Below are 15,353 nucleotides of genomic sequence, written 5' to 3'. Positions count from 1 at the left end.
TCCCTGTCTCTAATCTATTCCAACATCACAACCCTCCAAAATCTCTGCCCTCTTCCAATTCTATCCTCTTTCAAATCCCTTCACACCTGACATCCGTTCCTCCAGTTGCTGAGGATTTAAGCTTCGGAATTCCTTCCGTAAATATCTCCGCTTTCCTTTTTGCCATTAGGATTGCTCCTTAAAATCTGCTCTTGTGGTCAGATTTCTGGCGCAATCCTCGGAGCAGCAAGATTCTTTCTGTGCGGGGAAGTTGATTGTCTTGGGCGGAATTCTCCGCAAGGCCCGACGCCGTCGTGAAACCTGGAGAGGTTCATAACGGCGTCGGAAGCCTCTCCCGGCCCCCTATTCTCCCCTACCCGGGGGGATAGATGGGCCGTACCGGGAAACTCGGCGGCCGGGCCTTGTCCCTGGCTTCAAGGCCCGGCGTGCCAAGAATGACGCCGCGGCGGTGCCTAATGACGTCAGCCGCGCATGCGCGGGTTGGACAGCTCAAACCCACGCATGTGCGATTGCCGTCTTTCCCCTCAGCCGCCCTGCAAGACGTGGCGGCTTGATCGTGTGGGGCGGCGGAGGGGGCACGGTTGTGGTGCTCGATCCCTGATCCGCCTCCCCTAGGTCCCACACTTACCTGGCACGCCATGTTCACGACGGCAGGGACCAGGTGTGGTTGCCCGCCGTCGTGAACAGGTCGGGAATGGCAGGCCGCTCGGCCCATCCGGGTCGGAGAATCGCGGGCCGCCGTTTGTCGGAATACCAGACGTGCCATTTGGGGGGGGGGGGGGGGGAGAACAGCAGGAGGTGCGGGAGCGGACCTCCCGCTATTCTCCCACCCATCGTGGTTGCGGAGAATCGCGGCCCTTGTATTTCTTGCAGCCCTTTATTAAAATTTACATCCAATTGTCCAATTGCTTGACTAGTATTGGTAAGAATTGAAGAAATTTAAGATTAAAAAATTAAACTGGGATAAAAGTAAAAAAAAGGAAATTTGTCTGGGCATCTGTCTGAAGGGCGTTTTGAAATGTGAATTAGCATACCAGTGAGAAAAGCATGTTTTACCTTTGTGACAAGGGGGAAACAATTGGGTGTAAAAGAGTTAACTTCAAAAGTGGAGAGATAAGGGAATTGGTCCTTATATGCTAAATAGCCGGGTTCGGGTCCACAGGGTGGGCAACATCAAAGGGATATATCCATAGCACAACAACTGGCGAAAGGGACACAGTAGCAGCAGTTACCATCACAGCCGCACCCAGCTGTAAAAAGTTTTCTCCCCTGAAAACAAGCTGTTACTAAAAGGGCAGCTGGTTAAAATCAAAATATTTAACCGAGAAGATTACACCTTTGTCGAAACTGAAGTTGGTTTTCCCAAATGTAGACAAATAACCTCCGAGCGGGAATTATCTTCTGAATTTAGCTCATAAAGTTATGTAGTACTGGATGATATTTGGAACAAAGGGCATCTGAGAGTTCAGGAAACATTAGGTAGTTGGGAACAAGGGGTAACTACATGAGATACTGTGTGTGTGTTGAGCCATCAGTGTAGTTAAGTTTACTGTGTATTATAGTCCATCTTGTCATGTGTTTTTCTTTTAGGTTAATAAATAATCTTTATTAATTGATCACAAAACAACTTGACTATTCCTCCCATGTTTGCATACCCTTTCTCATAGTATACCAAATTGAAAATATACACCAGAAGAACCGATGTTCCAAGTTACACTTCTGGGTTTTGGGATACCTTCACATTTAACATCAGCGGGGTTAAATTCTTTAAAATTAAGGGGCAATTTGTTTTTAGCGTGGCCAACCTACCTACCCTGCACATCTTTAGGTTATGGGGATGAAACCCATGCAGACACGGGGAGAATGTGCAAACTCCATATGACCGGGATCGAACACGGGTCTTCGGCGCCGTAAGGCAGTAATCATCCGCCCCCCAGCAGGGTTCATAACAGATTAAAATGATACAGTCCACGGGAAGAAAAAGTAGTTTGTTGAATTATTGCTGTCATTTGATAGTGTTTAAAACCACAATGCTTTTTAAAACAAAAAATTTGAAAAGGTAAAATAGCTTCAGGGAAGGTCAATACAATATGATAGGATTGGGGAAATTCCACAGTATGTAGAAATTTTGACACCCAAAATCAGCTGAAATTTAGAATGAAATCTGTGGGACACTTAGGCAGGTTCCGCCCAATTGTAGATGCAGCTTGCCAAGCAATTAACATAAAGGAAGTTTAGAATATGATTCAGCATAATTGCCCCAAACCACTTAATTATCTATAGTATATTCTGCAGGATGTTTTGTCTTACCATTCAATTAGTACTTATTCAGCAGTTAATAAGCACAAAAGTCCTATTAACAGATGATCTGTGTATTATGCTTATTTTTATTTTCTACACCACCCATTCCCTCAAATTATTAACTTCAACACATTGGTAAACGTTGCATTAGCACAAGCACACACTGCCGTACATTAATACAGGTTTAACACAAGCTCACTTTGATGCACAGGCCAATTTGCAATCATGGTTTCATTGGTTTTAAGCTGGTTAAATTTGCATACCATTCAAGACTGAACAGACAAGTAATCTTGACAGCAGGTAAATTATCCTAACCTGAAAATGAAAATAGGAAATCACATTTGTGAACTACTGTATTCTACAAAATAAAGGTGCCTGGTTTAGCTCAGTTGGCTGGACAGCTGGTTCACAAGGCCAACAGCGCGGTTTCAATGCCTGTCACTGCCAATCAACTCTCCCCGTGAAAGGGGAAAGCAGCATCTGATCACTTGGAACTATGATGACTTTACTTTATTCTACATTTCAAAATTAACTGCATAACATGCGCGGATGCTCAGAAAGAATGGTGGGCTTTAATAGTAAAATAGGTGGAGGATTTACTTACAAGAACAGCAAAGACCTTGTTTCCTCACACCCAATAACATATTCAGACAGAAGTTGCAGTATGCAGGCTTGTTGAAATGTTTTAATCGCCAAACATGTTGACCATCGTCTTTCGCATTCTGCAGTGAAAGAAAACATACATAAGGAAAACCAATAGTACCTTCATTGAAGCATTTTCTTTTCGTATTCCTTGTCCAGATCATATAATAGTACATCACTGAAGGAGGCCATTCACATCACAGAGTCTGTGCTGGCTCTTTCAAAGAGCATTCCAATTAGTTCCATTGCTCTGATTTCTCTCTATGCACTTGCCGTATTTTCTCCTTCAAGTATTTATCTAATTCCCCTTAGAAAATTATGATTTTTAATTGTTCCATTACCCTTTTGGGCAGTGCATTCCAAATTCTAACCATGTGTTGCATGACAATTTTTTTCTCATATCATCCCTGGTTCTTTTGCCAATCTCCTTAAATCTGCGCCATCCAGTTTCCTGCTCCAAGGAGCACAAGTTCGGCTTGTAGCCTACCGAAATCCCACATCCTTGAAACAATTCTGGTAAATCCCTTCCCGGAAGAAGTGTGAAGTAAGGCAGCATCACTGAAGGGAGAGCGAAAAATATCACTTGAAATCCAGGAGGTGATTGGCTGGTGAGTATTGCTGCTGTTTTTCTTTTCTACAGAGTTTAACTTGGTAAGCAGTTGGAAACAGTGGGAGCAGAGGGGACTATCCACTGCCAGCAGGAGCCAGTCTGTGAGCTCAGAGCCGACATTTTGAGAGAACAGTCAAGGTGTGGCATCACAGGGAAGTAGGTAGGTGATTTCACCATGTGTATTTCCTATTGATCTTATCTAAATAAGGGAATAAACTAGTGAGTCTTATATTTTGTTTTATTTAAAATGAAGTTTACTACTAGTAAGCTGTATTAAATATTATTCACATTTATCAGTGTTAGTATGGTTTATTGGTATTGGTAAAGGTTTACTTGCAGTAAAAAAGTTATAAACTAACAGATGGGAATAGCAGGGTTGCCCTAACCTCTAGATTGCATATCCTGTGCTATGTGGGAACTCCATTTTGCTTCCCATACCCTGGGTGACCATTTGCAGAAAGTGTAATCAGTCTTTTTTATTCGTTCGTGCGACGTGGGCATCACAGGCTGTGCCAGCATTTATTGCCCACCTCTAATTTCCCTTGAGGCAGTTAAGAATCAACCACATTGCTGTGGGTCCAGAATCACATAAAGACCAGGCCAGGTAAGAATGGCATATTTCCTTCCCTAAAGGACATTAGTGAACCAGATGTGTTTTTACGACAATGTTTCATGAATAGACTTTTAATTCTATATTTTTTATTAAATTCACATTTCACTATCTGTAGCTTACATTAACACTGCAATAAAGTTACAGTGAAAATCTCCTCATCACCACAATAAGGTGCCTATGGGTACATGGAGGGAGAATTCAGAATGTCCAATTCACCTAACAAGCACATCTTTTGGGACTTGTGTGAGGAAACCGGAGCATAAGGAGGAAACCCACACAGACACGGGGAGAATGTGCAGAGTCCACATAGACAGTGACCCAAGCCGGGAATCGAACCTGGCTCCCTGGCGCTCTGAAGCAAGAGAGGAATACTAAGGTGCACACAATACTGGGGAGAGATGGATAGCATGAGAATAAGGAATAATAAGATGCGGTTAGAGTTAAAAGAGAAAATAATAAAGTCTAAATCAGGGTTAATGCGCTTGACTCTTGAGTGTGGTTAATAAGATTGGTGAGTTACAAACAAAGATTGACATCTGAAAATATGATGTGGATAAGAGAGTTCTGGCTTAAAGAAGGCCAGGACTGGGTAATAAATGTGCTTGCATACAAGTTGCTGAGGAAAGATAAGGAAGGGGACGGGTGGCAGATTAAGGAGAACAATGCAGTGCTGGAAAGAGAGGATATCCCAGTCAGGTCAAGGACAGAATCTAATTGGCTAGAGCTAAGGAACAAAGAAGGTTGTAATTACGCTGCTCACTGTAGCCTATAGGCCACCAACTAGTCGGAAAGATGTAGAAGAACAAATTGGAATCAAAGGTTAGCAGGCAAAATGGTAGCTGAACGATATGCTACCTTAAAAAAAAAAGAGATAGTTCGGACACGGTCAAGGAATATTCCCTCAAAAGGGAAAGGTGAAGAAAACAAAAACAGAATTCCCTGGATAACAAAAGAGGTAGAAATGAATTTAAAGAGGAAAAGGTGTGCTTATGACAAATGACAATGGATTGTGCAATGGAGAATCAGGAAGAATGTAGAAGTTCAGAGGGGAGGTGAAGAGGCAAAGAAGAGAGGCAAAGAAAGAGTATAAAAGAGACTGACAGCTAAAAGGAAATCCCAAAGTCTTCTGTAAGCATATATATGTTACTCTCTGATTCTTAATCCAGAATGGCCTGATGGTGTGATTCTGAAGAATCTACCAATCTTTAACTTAATACAAATCTAATTTATTGAATAACAATTGTATTATTGAGTTTGCACACCCCACAGAACTATAACTAGTAATCAAGTAATAACTAATTTAAACTACACATGCTAAACTATGCTGTGATCTATCTCTCATACACTCTACTGTCTAGTCACTCCGGGTTGGAAGAGACCAAGATCCTTCGAGGTCTCAGAGTTATAGTGGGATCTAGTGTTGCACTCTAGTATTTGTGTTACACTGAGTTGTAATAATTAACCCGTTACTTGTCGATATATATATATATATATATATATACACACACATATCATTACATCCCCCTGTTTTTAATATTTCTTTCTTATGTAACAAAAGGAAAAATGTAGACTAATATTCTAACAAAATTTGATATGTATATCTTTGAACATGGCAAAACGATCATACAGTTTACTGTAAATTAGTCACAAATTCAGTCTATTAGGTTTTCTTCTTCTTCTCACTGATCTTCTTAACGAGAAGTTGACAATGTTTTTACAGTTCTTTGCGTGTCATCACAGCTTTGAGTGTTGGTTAGGTTAAAGTATCCTGAAAGATTGTTTCATTAAGTTGCAAGCCCAGAAAAATGTTAGTGTGTTAGCCTAATTTTTTGAAGTTCTTAACTACGTACGAAGATGGTGTAATAGTCGATTTTCAGAACATAAACATGACCATTGGAGTGAATTAGGTCTATACCAACAGAGGCCCAAGGAGAGGTTTCCAACTCATGGTGCTTTAGTGTCTCCTTGCACTGTGCAGGCTGAAACTTCTGACATGTCTCACATCCAAGTACTATGTCAGTAATGTCCTGATTAATACTTGGCTAGTATACTGCTTGTCTCGCCTTCACTTGTACTTCTCAATTCCGAGGTGACCTTCGTGAATTTGATTGTGTATCATTGGTCTGTGACCCAGTAGTATGACTATCTGGTGTAGTCGATGAAGTAATCCATCCTCGATTGTCAAACCTGCCTGAACATTTCTAAATTGAGGACAATGCCTTTTCGGCCACCCATTATTGATCTGCTGTATGCCGCGTTGCAGCATTACATCCTTCTTTGTCTCTTCTCGGATTAGGTTGATCTTTTCATACGAGGCCGGAAGATTTTCAGCACACAGCTGTACTTGACTCTCAACATCTTGTACGAACTCAAAAGATTCACTTTTTGATGTTATGGAGCGTGATAATGCATCTGCTATGATCAGATCTTTTCCTGGTGTATAGATGAGGTCAAAATTGTACCTTCTGTGCTTCATCAAAATTCTTTAGTCGTGGAGTCATGTCATTGAGATCCTTCTGTATTATATGCACCAACGGTCTGTGATACGTCTCCACAGTGAAAGTGTGAAGCCCATAGATATAGTCATGGAATGTCAATATGCCTGTTAATAGTCCAAGACATTCTTTTTCAATTTGAACATATCGACATTCTGTTGGTGCCATCGCTCTAGATGCATATGCAACAGGAACCCAAGACGAGCTGTCGTCTTTTTGCAACAGTATTCCTATTCCATCCTGACTCGCATCAGTCGAAGTTTTTGTCTCCCTGTTTGGATCAAAAAAAGGTAATATAGATGTAGTCGCTAATTGTGATTTTAAATCAAGCCACTCTTTTTGATGATCAGTTGTCCATACGAAAGAGGTTGATTTTTTTGATCAAGTTTCAAAGAGCTGTTGTTCTGGTTGATAGATTAGGCATAAATTTACCTAAATTGACGACAACGCCTATAAATCGTAGAACTGCTTTTTTGTCCTCTGGGACATTCAGTCCCTGAATGGCTGCAATCTTTTCAGTGTCAGGTCGCACACCATCTTCGAAACTCTGGTCTCCAAGGAACTTGAACGTGGAAGTGCCAAAACTACACTTGGATTGATTCAGTTTAAGACCATGCTTGTGTATGCACTGAAAAAATGTATTCAGTCTCGAGATATGTTATGCAGGGTAATACAGGGTAAAAGGCAGGATTCTTGGAAGTGTGGAGGAACAGAGGGATCTTTGGGTCCACGTATATAGATCCCTCAAAGTTGCCACCCAGGTTGATAGGGTTGTTAAGAAGGCATATGGTGTGTTGACTTTCATTAACAGGGGGATTGAGTTTAAGAGCCGCGAGGTTTTGTTGCAGGTTTATAAAATTCTAGTTCCACCACACTTGGAATATTGTGTCCACTTCTGGTCGCCTCATTATAGGAAGGATGTGGATGCTTTGGAGAGGGTACAGAGGAGATTTACCAGGATGCTGCCTGGACTGGAGAGCATGTCTTATGAAGAAAGGTTGAGGAAGCTATGGCTTTTCTCACTGGAACGAAGAAGGCAGTGACTTGATAGAGGTGTACAAGGTGATGAGAGGCATGGATAGAGTGGATAGCAAGAGACTTTTCCCCAGGGTGGAAATGGCTGTCACGAGGGGACATAATTTTAAGGTGATTGGAGGAAGGTATAGGGGAGATGTCAGAGGTAGGTTCTTTACACAGAGAGTGGTGGGTGTGTGGAATGCACTGCCAGCAGAGGTTGTGGAGTCAGAGTCATTAGGGACATTTAAACGACTCTTAGGCACATGGACAGCAGTAAATTGAAGGGATGTAGGTTAGGTTGATCTTAGATTAGGATAAATGGTTGACATAACATCATGGGCTGAAGGGCCTGTATTGTGCTTTACTGTTCTATGTTCTTACTTTGTTGATGACCAAAAGATAATGTCATCGATGTAGACATGAATACCCTTTATTCCCTCAGTCATGTTCCGTAATGCGGTGGAGGATTTCAGATGCAGAGATTATTCTGAAAGGCATCGTGTTAAAGCAAAATCTGCCAAAAGATGTATTGAAGAGCTTTCTGCTCGAGTCATCCAATTGCACTTACCAGACACCTTGCGATGCATCTAATTTGGCAAAGTTGCGTGCATTTGCCATCGCGCTGGTGATCTCTTATTTTGGAATGGGATTATGTTCTCTCATGATGTTTTTGTTGAGATCCTTGGGATCAATACATATCCACAGATCTCCTGACGGTTTCTTCACACAAACCATCGAACTGGCCCAGTCAGTCGGTCAGTGACTGTTGAAATAATCCCTTGTTGTTGTAGCCTTTCTAATTTTAGTTTTAATCTTTCTGTTAGTGGAGCAGGAATTCTCCTAGGAGGATGTACCACAGGTTTGGCATCCGTCCTTAACAAGATATTATACTTGAATGGAAGGGTACCCATGCCTTTAAAGACATCTGGATATTGGTTTAATATTCCTTGGATGTCATCATGCAGTATGGGTTGAGGTGAAGTTGCAGTATAAATTTACTGTAATAGGTGTAACTCCTTGCAGGCTTGTGCATCTAAGAGTGATGATTTACCTGACTTGACAATCTCAAATCTTAGTGAAGTCGCAATATCCTTGTTGGAAACGATCAAATAGCATGATCCAATTGATGAGAATGAATTGCCATTGTAGTCTTTTAATCTAGAGGATACTAGAAGTATCTTACGCTTTGTGAGATCAAGCTTTGTAAGCAAATTTGCTGAAGCGCCTGTATCCAACTTGAATTTAATTGGACAGTAGTTTACTTTTAATACAGTTTTCCATTGTGTCTGAACTAATGGATTTATTCATTTAATAGGTGATCTTACTTCAGTGGAATTTTCAAATTTTCTATGGCTCCTACAAAGAAAGTGTATTCCAGAGAGTAAACATCTGTCTCTGTTGAAAATTCTGTTCTAAATCTTCTTCCTTGGATTCAACACTTCGTACATTAATCTGTCTTGAAATCGGTTTAGCATATTTAAATGCGAGTGAGGATCTGCACTGAGCAGCACAATGGTTTAATTTGCCACATTGTGAGCATTGCTTTCCTCTGGCAGGGCATTTTTTTTAAAAAGTAGGAGGTTCCACACCTTGAACACGTCATGATGTTGATGTCATTACGCAAGACACTTCTTCGTGCATGCGTAGATCGGCTTTCACCCGATTTATTGAATAACAATTGATTAATATTGAGTTTGCGCACTCCACAGAACTCGAACTAGTAATCAAGTAATCTATATTAAAGTAATAACTAATTTAAACTACACATGCTAAACTAGGCTGTAATCTATCTCTCATACACTCTATTGTCTAGTCACTCCTGGTTGGAAGAGACCCAAGATTCTTTGAGTTCTCATATTTCTAATGGGATCTAGTGTTGCCTTCCAGTGATTGCGTTACACTGAGATGTAATAATTAACCCTTTACTTGTCTATATATATATATATATATATATATATATATATACACATATCATTACAAAATATACACACGTCATAGGAAAAGGGTGATGGGGTAGGAGTAGGGCTGATAAGGGACGAAAAAAGAGACTTGTGCATGGAGACAAGAGGAATAGCTCAGATATAAAATGAATATTTTGCACCTGTCTTTACCAAGGAAGAAGATGCTATTGGGGCAAACTGCAAGAGGAAATTCAGACACTAAATTGACACATTTAAAATTGACAAGGAAGAGGTATTGGAGAGTTTTTTGAAGAGGTAACAGATGAGTTGATGAGAATAATGCTGTTAATCTGTTGTAGATTCCAAAAACTATTTGATAAACTGCTGTACAACAGATCTGTGAGCAAACTTCTAGCACATGAAAAGAAACAACATGGATATGAAACTACCTGAGTGACAGGAAACTGAGCAGTGGTTTATTATGTTTTTTGGGTTCCCCATGGGTCCATGGTGGGACGGTTGCTTTTCCTGATATATATTTATGACCTAAACCTTGTTTGGACAGGACATAATTTCAAAGTTGCGGATGATGCAAAACTCAGAAACATTGTGAACATTGAGGCTGATAGTGTAAAACGTCAAATGGACACAGGCAGGCAAGCGATAGATGTGGAGAAGTATGAAGCAATTCATTTTGGTAGGAAGTACATGGAGAAACAATATAAAGTATACAATTCTGAAGTGGGTGCAGGAACAGGAGGACCTGAGTATATATGTGCATATGTCATTGAAGGTGGCAGGACAGGTTAAGAGTGTGTCTGTATTTTAGGCTTTATTAATACAGGCATAGGCAAGAGGAAGGGAAGGGATTAATGTTGAACTTGTATAAAACACTAATCCGGCCTAAGCTGGAGCATTCCATCCAGTTTTGGCTTCCACACTTTTGGAACGATGTGAAGACTTTGGAGAGAGTGCGAAAAGATTGAGAATTGTTCCAGAGATGAGAAACTTCAGATACGAAGATAGTTGGAGAAGATGGGACTTTATGTTTGGAGAAGAGAAGACTGAGAGGAGAGGAGATGGGGTGGCACAGTGGTTAGCACTACTGTCTCAGTTCCAGAGAATTCTGGGTTCAATTCCGACCTTGGGTGACTGTGTGGAGTTGCCCCGTGTCTATGCGTGCTTCCTCCGAATGCTCCGGTTTCCTCCCACGGTGCAACGATGAGGTTAGGTGGACTGGCCATGCTAATTTGTCCATTAGTGTCCAAAGGTTAGGTGGGGTTACAGGGATAGGACTGGGAGTGGGCATAGGTAGCGTTCTCTTTCAGAGTGTTGGTGCAGACTCGATGGACTGAATGGCCTCCTTCTGCACTGCAGGGATTCTATGATTTGTTAGAGATATTCAAAATTATGAAGGGTCTGAACAGAGTAGGTAGGGAGAACCCGTTCAGAACCTTCAAAGGATCATGAACGAGAGAGCACAAATTTAAAGCTGTTGGCAAAAGAAGCAAAAGCAACATGAATAACAACATTTTCATGCAGCGAGTCAGGAATTCTCTGCTTGAGAATGAGGTGGAGGCAGGTTTAACTGAAGCATTGAGAAAGGAATTAGACTGTTACCTGAAAAAGAAGAATGTGCAGGGTTTTGGGGCGGGAGGAGTGGCACTGGATGAATTGCTTATTCAGAGATGTGTCGCAGACAATTCTGTAAAGTTCTCCTCCTCACTAACATTTGGAGACTTGGGCCAAAATTGGGAGAACTGTCCCACAAGACTAATCAAACAGCCTGACAGAGTCATGATCAATTAATTGTAGCTTATAACTAGTGTTCCTGACTCCACTTGCAGGATAGAGCAACTGTAAATTTCCAGGCGAGCAACCACTCGAAAGTGATGACCGTAAGAAAAAGCTGAAGTTATTTTACCTACTACAATACAACTCCAATTCCCGGATGGGTCTACCACACCCTGTCCACACTTGGGCCGGGGTATTTATGTCCCATGAGGCCCTTAGCTTCAGGGTGTAGCTCCACCTCCTCTTCTAGGGCGCCATGATGTGGAGATGCCTGCGTTGGACTGGGGTGAGCACAGTAAGAAGTCTTACAACACCAGGTTAAAGTCCCAACAGGTTTGTTTCAAATCACTAGCTTTCGGAGTAGTGCTCCTTCCTCAGGTGAATGAAGAGGTGTGTTCCAGAAACATATGTATAGACAAAGTTAATGCGTTGAATGCGAGCATTTGCAGGTAATGAAGTCTTTACAGATCCAGACATAGGGTAACCCCAGGTTAAAGAGGTGTGAATTGTCTCAAGGCAGGACAATTGGTAGGATTTCGCAAGCCCATGCCAGATGGTGGGGGATGAATGTAATGCGACATGAATCCCAGGTCCCGGTTGAGGCCGTACTTATGAGTGCGGAATCTGGCTATAAGTTTCTGCTCAGCGATTCTGCGTGGTCGCGCGTCCTGAAGGCTGCCTTGGAGATCGCTTACCCAGAGATCAGAGGCTGAATGCCCTTGACTGCAGAAGTGTTCTCCGACTGGAAGGGAACATTCCTGCCTGGTGATTGTCGCGCGATGTCCGTTCATCCGTTGTCACAGCGTCTGCATGGTCTCGCCAATATTCCACGCTTCGGGACATCCTTTCCTGCAGCATATGAGGTGGCAACGTTGGCCGAGTCGCACGAGTATGTACCGCGTAACTGGTGGGTGGTATTCTTACGTGTAATGGTGGTACCCATGTCGATGATCTGGCACGTCTTACAGAGATTGTCATGGCAGGATTGTGTCGTGTCGTCTTCGCTGTTCTGAAGGCTGGGTAGTTTGCTGCAAACAATGGTTTGTTTGAGGTAGCGCGGTTGTTTGAAGGCAAGTAGTGGGGGTGTGGGGATGGCCTTGGCAAGATGTTCATCTTCATCAATGATGTGTTGAAGGCTACGAAGAATATGTCGTAGTTTCTTCGCTCCGGGGAAGTACTGGACGATGAAGGGTACTCTGTCGGTTGCATCCCGTGTTTGTCTTCTAAGGAGGTTGGTGCGGTTTTTTGCTGTGGCGCGTTGGAACTGTCGATTGATGAGTCGAGCGCCATACCCCATTCGTATGAGGGCATCTTTCAGTGTCTGTAGATGTCTGTTACGCTCCTCCTCGTCTGAGCAGATCCTGTGTATACAGAGGGCTTGTCTATAGGGGATGGCTTCTTTAATGTGTTTAGGGTGAAAGCTGGAGAAGTGGAGCATCGTGAGGTTATCCGTGGGCTTGCGGTAAAGCAAAGTGCTGAGGTGACTGAGGTGATCACTGAAACGACTACACGATGACAGCAATACGTTCCATACCACCATCAGACTCACCATGGACTACTCTCCAAAATCGGTTGCATTCTTGGACACACTCAACTCCATCAAGGATGGTTACCTCAGCACTTTGGAAGCAGCACCAAGGGTAGCAAGGGTAATAAATGTACCTGGGTGGGGGACGCCAACATTCATCACCAAGTGTGGCACAGTAGTGCTGAGCTGACAGGGTCCAATAAAACATGGCAGGAAGACTAAGCCTCAGGTAGGTGGTGCGAAAATTGAGGGAGGTACTGGAGGATTAGAGTGGTAAATGTGACAACTTATTCAAGGAAGGTGGGGGGGGGGGGTGATTTCCTGGTAACCACAGGCTGGACAGTTTATCAATTTTAGATTTTAGAAATACAAAAAAGTTAAAAAATCAACAGGCTCTCCTTAATTAAGGAGAGTCAGCATGGGTTTGTAAAAGGCAGATTAGGTTTGATGCATCTAATAGAATTTTTTGATGAAATAACAGAAAAGTCTGATATAAGAGTGCAAAGGATGCAGTCCAGATGCATTTAAAAAAAGCATTTGACAGAGTAGCATATAAAAGTAGCATATGGGCGGCACGGTAGTACAGTGGTTAGCACAATTGCTTCAGAGCTCCAGGGTCCCAGGTTCGATTCCCGGTTTGGGTCACTGTCTGTGCGGAGTCTGCACGTTCTCCCCGTGTCTATTGGGATACAGAGATAAAATTTAAAAATTTACTGCTGATACAAAACTATGGGAGACAGGGAAGATGACATCAATCAACTGCAGCAGGGCATAGATAGGCAAGTAGAGTGGGCAGACAAGTGGCAAATGGAATTTAATACAGAGAAGTGTGAGGTGATGCATTTTGGCAGAGATACTGGTGTTCAATGTAATAAGGATTACTTACCACTGTTACGTCACTCTGGGCAATTCCAGCCCTACATGCCCCGGAGTCACCACACATGTGAATAAACCAATAATTCTTAATAAAATTCCCAAAATATTTGGCCCTTGACTGTTCAATAATTACAGTCACCAGGTTTGTTGATTGAAACACAATGACTGTTTATTTGGAATAAGATTAATAATGAAATACGCAGATCAGTTAGTTAATATACCTAATCCTACTGTAAATTGCCCCCCCCCCCCCACCAACTACACACACACACACACATACAAGACAGACAAACACAGGAGAGAGAGAGAAAGAAAGTTTAACTTGATCTTTTGGGAGAGAAATAATCAGAACCCTCCATCCCAGCTGCAGAATCAAAAGTAAAATTAAAATGGAACCTCGTGGCTCTGAGAAACAGAGGGATAATATCGAAATCACCACCTGTTAGCAGGCAGAGCACAGCCTTCTGGGCCAATTCCATTGGCCACCAGCCAAATCAATCAAACTGAGTCACCACTGCTGCCAGCCAATCTGCAATCATCAGGGTGAACTGGCACAGCACTTTCTGGATTCTTCTGTTTGAATTAAATGTATAGGCCATGGCTTCCTTCTGCTGAAATTAAAATGGCAGGCTGCCTTAAAGACACATGTCCACAAATCATCCATGGATCAAAAATATAACAATAAAAATAAAAGAAAGGGAAAACAAAGCTATAGGCGGGGAACAGGAAGGACCCCTATACCATAATTATGTAAATAGCCAAGAAACGTAGTTGGCCTTTAGCATTTTTATTACTGCTGGAATAAAATTATTTATACTAAACCATAAGCTTCAGTCGTCAGTTAAAGTAATTTCCCAGTACCAAAGTTATGAAAAAATCAATGATTGTTGTAAAAAGCGTTTCTGTGTTTAAAATTCTACATCTACATAACACATGTTTTTAAACTGATGAATGCTCACAGCCCTGTACTTACTGTCTCCATGCCAAGGAGAACTAGTAGCGGAATGGTAGTTATTCCTCCTCTTATCCACTCTTCCAGCGTAACTGTACCATCGTGATCATAGTCTATTTCCTCCATCATCTCCAGAAGAATCTGCAGTGTAACATATGAACACATAATCTCCCAATGTGAAGGTATTTTCCTTAAACAAGTATTTTGCATGGTTTTAAAACAAATACCAAGTTAGCATTTATGCGCTTACTGTTCTTTTTAAAGCTTATAAGATAGGAAAATGCAATTATTTCTATTACCATTACAAAATATTTCTCAAAGGTGAGTAATCAGATGCTGCGAACGGATCGTGGAGATTTGTAGGTGACCAAAGGCACAAATCCAGTGAATACTTTCGGGGAATGGGAGAGAAGTAACAGGGTGAAGGAGTTCTAGAGTGCAAGGAGAGATAGCTGAAGATGCGGCCATCAAAGGTTGAAAGGAATGAGGGAGGTTGCACAGGAAGTTGGAGGTGTAAAAATAGAGGGAATGAGTTGGCAAATAGAAGGGCAGGAACTGGAAATGCAAGGAGGGGCAAGGAGTGTGGAGAGATTTATACATGAGAATGATTATTGGATGCCAGGG

General features: G+C 42.0%; 1 protein-coding gene across 4 annotated transcripts in view; it reads right to left on the bottom strand.

Annotated features, from left to right (window-relative positions):
- Positions 1 to 15,353, bottom strand: part of LOC119961672 (diacylglycerol kinase beta) — a 797,376-nt gene that overhangs the window by 427,343 nt on the left and 354,680 nt on the right. For all 4 annotated transcript variants that reach the window (XM_038788967.1, XM_038788974.1, XM_038788981.1 and 1 more), the window contains 2 exons: positions 14,751 to 14,870; positions 2,906 to 3,023 (listed from right to left, as the gene is read on the bottom strand). In XM_038788967.1, coding sequence (XP_038644895.1) covers positions 2,906 to 3,023; positions 14,751 to 14,870 — 238 coding nt within the window. The remainder of the gene's footprint in view (positions 1 to 2,905; positions 3,024 to 14,750; positions 14,871 to 15,353) is intronic.

The sequence above is a fragment of the Scyliorhinus canicula genome, chromosome 2, assembly GCF_902713615.1.
Source record: "Scyliorhinus canicula chromosome 2, sScyCan1.1, whole genome shotgun sequence".
Lineage (NCBI taxonomy): Eukaryota > Metazoa > Chordata > Chondrichthyes > Carcharhiniformes > Scyliorhinidae > Scyliorhinus > Scyliorhinus canicula.
This window is presented reverse-complemented; position numbering and strand designations above follow the sequence as displayed.